Source organism: Phaeodactylum tricornutum, chromosome 29 (assembly GCF_000150955.2).
Source record: "Phaeodactylum tricornutum CCAP 1055/1 chromosome 29, whole genome shotgun sequence".
Taxonomy (NCBI): Eukaryota; Bacillariophyta; class Bacillariophyceae; order Surirellales; family Neidiaceae; genus Phaeodactylum; species Phaeodactylum tricornutum.
This window is the reverse complement of record NC_011697.1, coordinates 304,798-315,491: the sequence shown is the minus strand read 5'-3', so window position 1 is coordinate 315,491 and position 10,694 is coordinate 304,798. Positions and strand designations below refer to the sequence as shown.

Genomic DNA, 10,694 nt, shown 5'->3' with positions numbered 1-10,694 from the left:
ACTTTCTACATTCTTCGTGTGTTGGGCCCGTACACTCGAATCACGGCGTCGCAATTTCTTCCAAGGCACGCCGTTGGTGCAGCCAGGCGCGGAGAGTTTCGTTGTTGTGAAAAGAGCCATGACAGATCGCGTCCACGTGCACCCTCCGCAAACCAAAAGCGGCAAAACCATCGCAAATTTCTTTCTTACTACCGGCGTGTATCTTGGTGCGCAACCGCAACTCCGGACCCGCCATGTGCTTGAGTACGGGTAGAATGAGTTCAGTGACAGACTTTCCCGAACCGGTGCACAAGTGGATTGCCCGAACTTTTATGGGCATACGGCGATCGATATCAAAGGCGCGTTTGCTCAGGATTCGATCAAAGTGCTCGTATATATCGTACCCCTTTGCGTTTCAATCAGCACAGACGAATGAGTCAATTGTTGACAAAGGCGGGTGCTACAGCACTGTCAAAGTTTTTGTTGGTTTCGCAGTCGCTTACCTTCATATTCATTAGAATGACACAGCCGTGCTTCTGCGCTTCCGGCAGCGTAGAGATACATTGCCAGCAATAAAAAAAGCAGCGCAACACGGAATTGCGACAGGCAAAGCGCTTGGACGAGCGAATGCGATCCCAAAACAGCACTGGTCGCCCGTGCTGATCCTTGTCCATGACAAAGACAGTGCGCTTTTCCAAGGTTGCTATGTCTTCATATTCCTTCTCCTTACTGCTACTACCACGGTCCAGCATGGCACCCTGTAGGGTCATGGGTAAGTACGCGCGTTCTGCACCAAAAAGTAGGCGACGCAAGGCCCAATACGATGCCAAAGACTCAGCGGCGGATAACGGATCGTAGTTTGTGTGTCGGAGAAAGCCATAGGCGGGGGATTCCGACTGGACGACGCTCGGTGCGACACGCATAGCTTCCCTGTAGGCCTCACCGTTTGGTTCGGAAACCGCCTCCAACAAAGCATGTTCCATCTCTACTAGCAAGATTGCCACGCCTTCCGGTGTGGGCAACGAGCGCACCGATTCGCTGTCAACATACGATTGATCCTCTTCGTCAGTCGCTGCCGATGATCGTCCGTAAAGATCCTCACGCAGGGCTTGCTTTTCTGATGCAGAGAGCGCGTTGTACTCGTCGAGCTCATGGGAAGGCGTGATGGTGGGAGCAGTAAAACTAAAGGTCGACATGGTCGGAGATTCGGACCGTTGCCGTGGATTGTGGGCGCAAAAATCCTTCTCTTTTGACGTTCCAAGTCGGTTTCGGCAGTCGTAGTCCCTCACCATGAAGCCTTTGAGAAAGGAACGCATCACATTATTTTGACAGTGACAGTGATATCGTTGCATCCCACCACTCCCTAGTGCCGAGTCAATCACTTTTAGTACGTCAATTCCCGGTCCTTTCTCCTTTCCGTAAATCCGGATATAGTTTTGTTGTCTCCGGGTTGGATGCAGCGTGCGCTAGCGCTGCCGCGACACGAGCGGGGTAGTACCACAGGTTGCGGGTTGCATTGATCCGTAGTACTTCTTACTGGTAGTCCATTGTGCCGAAGGGACCATGGCTAAGCAGAGTGTATCCAAAGCCGTCACGGCTTATCTTGGCCGCGCGTTGCGGGAGACCGGCGCTGCGCTCAAGCATCGAGGTGAAATGGAGGTAAGACAATCGACCAACGGCTACGAGTAGAGGTTCTCGGGACGATATGGAATAGGCGATTCCCCTGTTGCGACGTTTAAGCTTATATCGTGCAACCTTTGGCGTTGCTTCCTCTCGTGTAGCTCACACTTCTTTTTTATTAAATTTATTTCTGCCGGCTAGATCTTCTCCCGCCACCGCCCGAAGATGACTTTTCTGGGCAAGGTTCCGTTTGTAACGAACGACACCTTTATCGCTCCCTCGGCCTCGGTGATTGGCGACGTAACCAACTGGGACCAGTCTTCTGTCTGGTACAAGGCGGTAGTCCGCGCTGATTCGGAGCACAGCATTACAATCGGATTCTGCAGCAGCGTTGGCGAAGGCACCGTTGTGAACACACTCTCCAGTACGGGACAACTCGAAACGGGCCTGCCCCCGGACACGTATATTGGACACTACGTGACCGTCGGTGCCGGATGTGTGCTCAAATCTTGCCGCGTGGACGATTTGGTCGTTGTTGGGGACAAGTGTACCATCTTGGAAGGAAGCTTGGTGGAGAATCACGTGATTCTCAAACCGGGGACCGTCGTCATGCCCTACCAGCGCATCCCCTCCGGACAAATGTGGGCGGGCAACCCGGCTGCCTTCGTGAGCGAATTGACACCCGACGAGAAGGAAGATATTCAACAGCAAGCGCTCAAAATATTCACATCGACCAAGGAACATATACTCGAATTCCTGCCGTACGGACGAACCTTTGTGCATCTAGAGGAGTTGGAAAAGCAAGCTGGGCTGGAAGTCAAGCAAGGATGATTATTCTAGCTCGCTGTAGTCAACTTATTGTAAGCGAAGCCTCTCCTTTTGGCATTCTTTGGTGTACATAATATTTGCGAAAGTATCGCGTTGGCGCGTTGATTGGATGGAACCTTGCTACCACTTGGATGTCCTTGGACCCCAAAAACAATGATATCCGGTTGCTTTGAGCGTAGGCTTTTTGCGATCGCTTCGGTGCATTTCCCCATCCTTTTAGTTAGTTTTGTTTGCCCCATCTCGAGAAACGAGTCATTGACAGTGAGCCGTAAAAAGATAGCTACGCGATGGAAGTGCCTCTCGCCAGGTTTCGTTCGTCACAGTAAGTCCAAGGAAATCTTTTTACAGTTAATCCCACCAAAGGAACTGAAGTCACGGGTTCCGCCATAAATCAGAATTTGTCCCGAAATCAGACTGTGTTCCGGCTATGGCAAAGTGTGACGAGACCGTTAGGCAAAAAGAATGAAAACGTCCAGCCTCATTCAAGGGCGCAACGACAGTTGCTATTGAAAAGGCTGCCATGGAAGCTGCTGCTATACCTCACTGGCTTCAGGACCAATGCCGAAGACTCGAGGCCAAAGATGAATACGTTTCCAATCTAAATCTGAACATACGGCGACTCGACGATTCGATGATGGTTGTGCTTTCACAAGCTCTCCGCAAGAACTCGGTTATTTCAGTGCTTAATATGACTAGTTCTCTCAAGAACAGCCCACTCGGTTTAAACATACTGGCGGAGCTCATTCTGCGATCTCACGCTTCGTTGGCTACACTTCATTTGAGCTACAATCACTTGACGGACGTGGTTGCAGTAGGTAACGCGCTAGTTACCAATCAAAAGCTAATTTCGCTGCATTTGGACTATAATCTCATTGATAAGCGCAGTGCCGCCGCTATGGCCGACGCTTTGCGAGTAAATACAACCCTAGTAAGGTTGCATCTCAACTACAATCTACTGGGCGACGAAGGCGTCTTGGCACTTGCCGACGGTTTGCAGCACAATACGTCGCTACTGCATTTGGGTTTGAAGCGAAACAGTATATCGGCGGTAGGTGCTTCCGTGCTGTTTCAGACTATTGTCACAAGAAACATGAGTCTACAACGTCTTGACTTGGAAGACAACTTTATCCCTGCGGAAATGATCTCTCAAATTGGAATCCTTTGTCGTGCGAACAAAGCGGGGCGTCGGTATCTTACCGACACGAACTTTCCAGACAACCTCTGGCCCGCTTTGCTCGAGTGGGTCAACGACGATCCAGACGTTCTCTATTTCTTTGCTCGAGCAAAGCCTGGTTTGTATGAGAGATAGACAAGTGTTGGTCGACAATGTCGATTAGCCTAACCTTGTAGACTGCGACTTCCGTGGAACGCAGACAACAGTAGAAACTCGACGCTCGCAGCGTATAGGTATGTCAAGACATTTTGGGTAATTGACTGTTTGGTTGTTCAAGACCATTGTAGAAGAGCTGCCTCCATCCAAATTAATTGCAAAATTTGCTCCCAAAACGATAAGCTCCTCGGCTAATTGCTCTAACGTCAAGCCTTGTTTGCGAAGGCTACCACCAGTCAAAAAAGAATACGCTGCTTTACAGTTAGTTGTCACGAGCAAAGGGCAACAAACCACCGGAACATCGTGTTGCGTCTTACCATAATTGGCATCCATCCGAAACGTAAACCATCAGCCGCCCATGTTTATCCACGGCCACCGCTGTCCGTGGAGCCCGTTCGGAACCGGTTGTATTGTTTCTTCCATTTGCTACGTTCTGTCCATGCTGTACCAGCCAATCAAATCCCGTCAATAAATTGTCGACTCGCAGTGCCTTCGCTTGCTGGACACCCGAAAGGGTTCCGACAATATACCGGCGGTGGGGTGGACGAGTTATGCCGAAACCGACACCACTGAATTCGTTGTTCTCGGCTTCGCCGTGTCTCCAAACAGCTCCCACTGGAGTCCCGTCTTGATTGAAAGGTCCACCGTTCACCGCAACGGTGCATGAATTTCTCTTGGCTTGCTCCGACGTCGTTACCAATCGAACCTGTGGTGGCGGCAACAGTACTTCAACGTCCGGAATGTTGGTGTGAACCAAATAGGCGTCGATCGAACCCTGTGCTTTGGTCTGCGTGAAATTTGTCCAATGTTGTGTGTCCGAGTTCACCGGGATGAGATAGTAGGAACTGGTTGCGTACGCAATTGATACTTGCGCCCACGGGGTCAACAGCGTGAGAGTGATACACAAGACGCCTCCTCGTTTCATTGGCTCGCTGTTCCTACCGAGGGTCCGATCTGTCACGCGCGTAGCAACGCTTCAGAACTGGCCGTGTCGATAATCATGTACAACCATGGTGAAAGATTTGAGATGGGATAGTAACAGTAAATACAAGAGTCGTCTCTTGTAAGTGAAAGATACACGGACCTGTCTAGGCATACGTATCGTGCGTCGGAAACTCGACTATGATGTTGCTGTCAAATTTTGAAGGTTCTTTGTCACGAACCAGTCGCATTGATCGATTGCTATTGTCCGCCTATGGATACCGCAGTATTTTCTGAAAGCGATCCCGGGAACAAAGTCGGAGATACTAGCTCTCTATTCCGACTAACAGTTAGATGAAAATAAAGAATATCCGAAAGGTGAACGAGGATTAGTGCGTGAACTGCAACAGCGTCATAATTCCAAATCCCTGCGATATACTAAATGACCGCGATGATACTTCTTTTCATTTTATTACCGTTAAAGTATCATAAGTCTTCAAGTTCAGATCAGTCGTTACAAGATCAATCGAAATATAAAAAAGAATTCATAGAACGTTTACGACATTTCTATGTATTCTTTCGATCGAGTATTATCGGAGAATCGGGTTGCCATATAGTTGGCTGTAAAGCTAGTAATATCGGCTTCTACCCGTGAAGCAATCCAGCTTACGGAGATACTGTTGCTACGTTGTCTTTTCTATCTACCGCACACTTACTGTTAGATTTGTTCGTTTCCTCACAAACAGAGCAAACCCCGTGCACTTTCCAAGTCCCCTTTTGTACCACTGATTTTCGCGGCCACAGCCAATGAGTATAGGACCAACAGTGCATCGTTTGTTTATACCATGGGCTATTTTTTGTGCCTCCGGCTCATGCAACTAAAAGCAACGTCATTCTATAAATTACAAAGTTTTCCTTTCTCATTTCCCTCTAGTCTATCATCGCATAGAAAACAAATAGTTCCCCATCCCGTAGCTAACATCCGGGATCGCCTGAACGGATTCGACATCCTCCAAGCAGAGACATTGACACGACGTCACCAGAATGGCTTTCCCCCTTTGTCAATCGAAGGACTGTCCTTGCACGGTATAATACTCGGCTTGTCGCTATAGTGGCAGGATACAAGCGCCTCGGCAGCACAGCATTTAGATACAACGTCCGGCGAATCGTCCGTCCCAATATCGTCCAGAGTTTTGCCAATGCAAGCTTCTTGGACGAACCAGTCTCCCATCTGTCGAAAGAATCGCTGTTTGTTGATACTATTCATCGTCCATGACATGTGAAAGACGTACGGGTGTACACTTTTGGTAACTAACATTTCTTTCATGAAGCCTTTGCGTCGGTGAAAATGGTACCCACCGGGAAAAAGTTCACCCTGGTCCGTGCTGGTCCCAAATACTTTAACCTTGAGTCCGCGCCAGGATGCGTGTTCGGCTAAAAGCGCGTTGAGAGCGGATTGATGCGAACCCGAGGCTTGAATCAAATCACCCATGCGGGCCAACGTGGAAAAGAAAAACTCCGTACGCTCGTTGTGGCGGACAAAGTATAATCCCGTATTTGGACTGTACGGAGCATACCGTGGAGCTAACAAAATAAGTGTGAAAGAAAAGGTTAGCAACGCTGAGGTCCGACCACACGGTGAAGGGCCTATAAAAAATTCGATACACCAAACCGGACAGGAAGACCGTATTCAACGACCACCGGAGCGCTTCGCCCTCGTGAAAGTCATAGTGCTTGCCGTTCGACAACAACCCTCCGCACAACCATCCACAAAAATACAGGATGCGCGACACTTACAATGCGCTCCATCGTCTTGAAAGAACAAATCAAAATCGGACTGGTCGTTATTGAAATACGCGAGGGGATCCTGGTACCACACCACGTCGACATCTTGGAAGAGCACGTTGTATCCTAGAGTGATGAGTAGATGCATGACGTAGACCTTGCTCATCATCATTCCGGTAAAGGCGGCGTCACCGTAGCGCCTGGCCGCAACCGTGGGCATGTCACCAAAGGCGTTCTGGACGTCCATTGCGTGCAGACCCATGGCGACCGCGAGATCGTACGTCACCGAGTCGGTCGCAAAGACGAGGACGTGCGCGAGATTTAGCGACCGTGATCGCGCGGCACAAACGAAATTCCACAAGAGTTCCGATTGTCCGTGGTTGCAAACGAGCACGACGAGAGAGTTGTGGGGGTCCGCCGCTTGCGCGGCGACGGGACTGAGGCGGGCGAGCGTGGCTTCCAGTTTGCCGAGATAGTCGTGTAGGATGGGGAAGTAGGAAGTACCGGTGGGAACTCTCGTCTGGCGACCGTTGGGCAAATGGTTGCGAGAGACGTAGCGGAGCGGGAATCCCTCGGAGACAGCCTTTTTGGTCGACAAACTATGTTCTGGCGGCAGTCGCATGAGTTTCTGGACGTGGTGCGAATCCCACTGTCCCACGACGGCCCAACAGACGTTGGGTTGATTCGGTTTCTGTAGCACTATTTTCATTTGGTGACAGTTCTGGACGGCGTCGTTGATCGATTCGTAGCGAGGAATGGTGTTGGACGATGCGTCGCTGCTTCCATTACGGGGCAGGGACAATGGGTGATTGTACAGCAGGAGAACTTCCTTATTGCCGGGTTGCTTGGCATCCCACGGCACACCGACATCGAATCGCTGGATAAATTCGTCGCGATCGACGCGTCCCATCCCGGCCACGAACCCCTGAAGAGTCTCGGGCAGGGTAGTTTCGGCGGAAGCCTCCGCGAGGGCGTGCGCTAGTTTCAGGCGTAATTCGCGAATCGTAGCGTCGGTGGTGTCTCGCCCACACGGGATACCAACAACGGCGTCGGCGTTGGCACCGGTACTACTACTACTACTATCACCACTAGTGGTGACGGTAGTTGCAGCGTCGCTGCCCGTGTGGATCACCGTGTATCCCCCAATGACGAGACCCAGTTGGAGACCGGCGAGACCCACGAGCAGATGCGTCAAAAGAGACAAGGGTGATATCCTCACTCCCGTCCCACTGGACTGAGTCGTCATTGTGGTCATTGTGACTGTCGGTAGCGAGCGCACGGACTATATATAAATCAATACGTACGTATGGATGTAGGTACAGCCACAGAAACACACACCAACACCCACACCAGAGGTGTGTGTTGGATAAGAGTCGGAGAGACTGTGTGCTGAGAATTGGTGGCTCGGAGTCGACGCAACCAAGAGGATGGCGATCCGGTAGCTTCGAGCAACTAACGAAACCTCTAGCAAGGGATTGTCGGTACACCACCACCACGCATTAGACGTTCTAACAACTAGCGAGGTAGGAGTTGCGTCTTGCCTTGGGCCTTACCCTTTTAAGCGTAAAAGGCATTGACCGTGAGGGGCCGGGGACGATCCTACCTATCTCTGTAGACCGAGAGTTCTCGAAATGTAAAGCACTCGCAAGCACTGGCACAGGCAGTCCAGCCAGTCCTACTTTCCCCCTCGAGTCGGAACCGATCCTACGCCCCCGACAATACGCACACACACGTTGTTTTGTTCACCGGTCTACCTACCTACCTACTTATATACCAGATACCACAATCTACCGTTGGCGGTACTAGAGATATTATTTTCCTGTCACACCGGTACCAGTCGAATAAAACCATTGGAAGAGGAGTATACCGTTGATACTTGAGCCGAGTCACGGGCCACTTCCACCGCCGGGACTTGACTGTGATCGGGTCATTTCCGACACTCTCCCAACCCACCAACCTTTCTACCTATATACTCTGCCCAACTGCCTGGGCCTGTGCTTGTGATTACTACCTATGCGAGTCGGGAGTGTTCCGTTTTCTACTAGTAGACCGTCGACAGTGTGTGTGTTTTCTCACCCCGCATGGACACACACGAATCGACCCAATTTACAGTTATTGCGTTTCTTACAGTTAAGACCCCTATTGCTGATGCTTTCGTTGCGTACACTCTCGGTGTATTCCTTCCCTGCACTGTCACCGACGAGCTTGCCATCCAAAACACTCGTGTTGCCTCGTAACAACCACGCGAAACGGTGGCTCGTGTTGCTCGGGAGGAGAGCCAAAGCATTATTGGTAGTGGTGTGTCGGGGAGTGCTTGACCTGGGAGTCTTCGATCGCCTCCGTACTCCTCCTCGCACGCACACCTCTTTGGGAGCGACTCTCTCTCTCTCTCTGTGAAGCTGTAGTGGAGAAATGCTACCGTCCAATCACAATCACACGGGGGTACCGGTGGTAGGGACCGGACCCCCACGGAGGTCATCGTCGGCCAAGCACAACCTACACGGCAACGCCAGTCACCATCGCAACGGATCGTCTCTGCTTTCCTCATCCACCATCCTCCTCGTATTGGCGACGGCTATTCCTAGTTTCTTTCTAGGCACACTTACTTGCTTATTCGCCGGTATTGATTGTCAACATCAGTCGTCGGCGACTGTGAACCTCCTGGAAGCCTGGCGCAGTGCCGATCGCGAATCCACAAGCTGCACTGCCAGCAGTATCGAGCATCAGCTACAGGCACGGATACAGACACTACAAGCTCAGTGGGAGGCCGATCTAGAGACCAAAATACAACAACGCACTCGGCAAATGGTCAAACCAGACGGCAGCGATACGTCCACGTCGGGGTACCATCGCGATTGGCTCTTTCCCTCGGACCGGACCGGCCGCTTCGTCACCGCCTTGGTGCGGACGCCCAAACTCGGCTTGGTCGATAACCTCGATCTCGGAGTGCCTGTGGACCCACCCGGCAAGGGCTACGAAGATGTCCTGCTACTCTACAGTCGCGAGTCCACCTTGCCACAGCCCGTCCGGGACGATCCCACCCTGACCTTTATGGCCAACACCACCGCCGCACTCGAGCACTGCGATTTCGTCAACGTCGTACTTACGGAACACAGCGCCGGTCGGAAACAGTGTATCGCCGTCGTGCCGCAGTACGAATCCTACCACTTGCAAAAATGGATGCGGGCCCATCCGCAATCGGGAAAATTGGACACTGCCGTCCCGCTGAGACTCGTCAGTCGCGGACACGCTGATAACGGCAGACAAAACTTTATACCACCGGCGCTCGATGACGCCCGACAGGCCTGGGAAGTGCTGAAACAGTATCTGGATAGTGTCGATGCGGTCTTGGAGGAACTGAAACCGCTACTGGAAAATATTGCGATTGAGAACACCGTTATCGTCATGGTGGTGAACTTTGGTCAAACCGAGTTACTCATGAACTTTGTATGCGCCGCCAAATCCCGATCATTGGATTTGTCCAACGTCATTGTCTTTACTACCGATCAAGAGTCGACCGATCTGGCCACGTCTTTGGGACTGACCGCTTACTATGACCAACGGGTACGTGTTTTGCTCACGGGAGGACCGGTTGACGGAGGGTAGGGCGGTGGTGGATACTGATCAAATAAGTCTCACACTCATTTTTAAAATATTGATGTAGAACTTTGGAGAAATTCCCTCCGAAGCCGCCCGGCGGTACGGTGACCGCCGCTTCACCGCCATGATGATGGCTAAAGTCATCTGCGTCCAGCTCGTCTCCATGCTCGGTTACGACTTGCTCTTCCAAGACGTCGACATTGTTTGGTTTTCCAACCCTCTCGAATACTTTGCCCACGCCGACCCTGGCATGGATATGTTTTTTCAAGACGACGGCGCCCATTCTACTCGCTACGCTCCGTATTCCGCCAATTCTGGACTGTACTTTGTCCGCCACAACCGTCGCACCCGACACTTTCTCACCAGCCTACTCATGGTGGGCGACCTGATTGTCAAAACTGATTCGCACCAACAAGCCCTCGTGGCGACCCTCAACGAACACGTTTCCTTGTTTGGACTCCGAGTCAAGGTACTAGCCCGCGAAACGGACGAGTTCCCCGGCGGATACCACTGGAATCAACGCTCGGGCAAGTACATGCGCGCGTTTTACAGCGGCGACGTACATCCCGTGCTTTTCCACATGAGTTGGACATTGGACAAACTCCTATACTTGCGTCAAATGGGGGAATGG

The 10,694-nt window shown here is 51.4% G+C and overlaps 5 protein-coding genes across 5 annotated transcripts; 3 read left to right on the top strand and 2 right to left on the bottom strand.

Annotated features, from left to right (window-relative positions):
• Nucleotides 1-40: 40 nt before the first annotated feature.
• PHATRDRAFT_50419 (predicted protein) lies at nt 41-1,187 on the bottom strand (the record flags this gene model as incomplete). The annotated part of the gene is made up of 2 exons (XM_002185270.1): nt 483-1,187; nt 41-385 (listed from the first exon to the last, which is right to left on the bottom strand). Exons 1-2 carry the CDS (start codon nt 1,173-1,175, stop codon nt 41-43), a joined length of 1,038 nt encoding a protein of 345 aa, XP_002185306.1. The 5' UTR covers nt 1,176-1,187.
• Nucleotides 1,188-1,824: 637 nt separating this feature from the next.
• On the top strand, nt 1,825-2,430 carry PHATRDRAFT_24069 (predicted protein; the record flags this gene model as incomplete). Its single annotated transcript, XM_002185326.1, has 1 exon — nt 1,825-2,430. One exon carries the CDS (start codon nt 1,825-1,827, stop codon nt 2,428-2,430), a length of 606 nt encoding a protein of 201 aa, XP_002185362.1.
• A 517-nt stretch (nt 2,431-2,947) lies between these two features.
• Nucleotides 2,948-3,736, top strand: PHATRDRAFT_41374 (predicted protein; the record flags this gene model as incomplete). Its single annotated transcript, XM_002185325.1, has 1 exon — nt 2,948-3,736. One exon carries the CDS (start codon nt 2,948-2,950, stop codon nt 3,734-3,736), a length of 789 nt encoding a protein of 262 aa, XP_002185361.1.
• Nucleotides 3,737-5,739: 2,003 nt separating this feature from the next.
• Nucleotides 5,740-8,047, bottom strand: PHATRDRAFT_50417 (predicted protein; the record flags this gene model as incomplete). Its single annotated transcript, XM_002185269.1, has 4 exons — nt 6,476-8,047; nt 5,995-6,262; nt 5,832-5,937; nt 5,740-5,784 (listed from the first exon to the last, which is right to left on the bottom strand). The coding sequence occupies exons 1-4, from the start codon at nt 7,716-7,718 to the stop codon at nt 5,740-5,742; spliced, it is 1,662 nt and encodes a 553-aa protein (XP_002185305.1). The 5' UTR covers nt 7,719-8,047.
• A 518-nt stretch (nt 8,048-8,565) lies between these two features.
• Nucleotides 8,566-10,452, top strand: PHATRDRAFT_50416 (predicted protein; the record flags this gene model as incomplete). Its single annotated transcript, XM_002185324.1, has 3 exons — nt 8,566-10,027; nt 10,128-10,404; nt 10,430-10,452. The coding sequence occupies exons 1-3, from the start codon at nt 8,876-8,878 to the stop codon at nt 10,450-10,452; spliced, it is 1,452 nt and encodes a 483-aa protein (XP_002185360.1). The 5' UTR covers nt 8,566-8,875.
• Between the last annotated feature and the right edge of the window lie 242 nt (nt 10,453-10,694).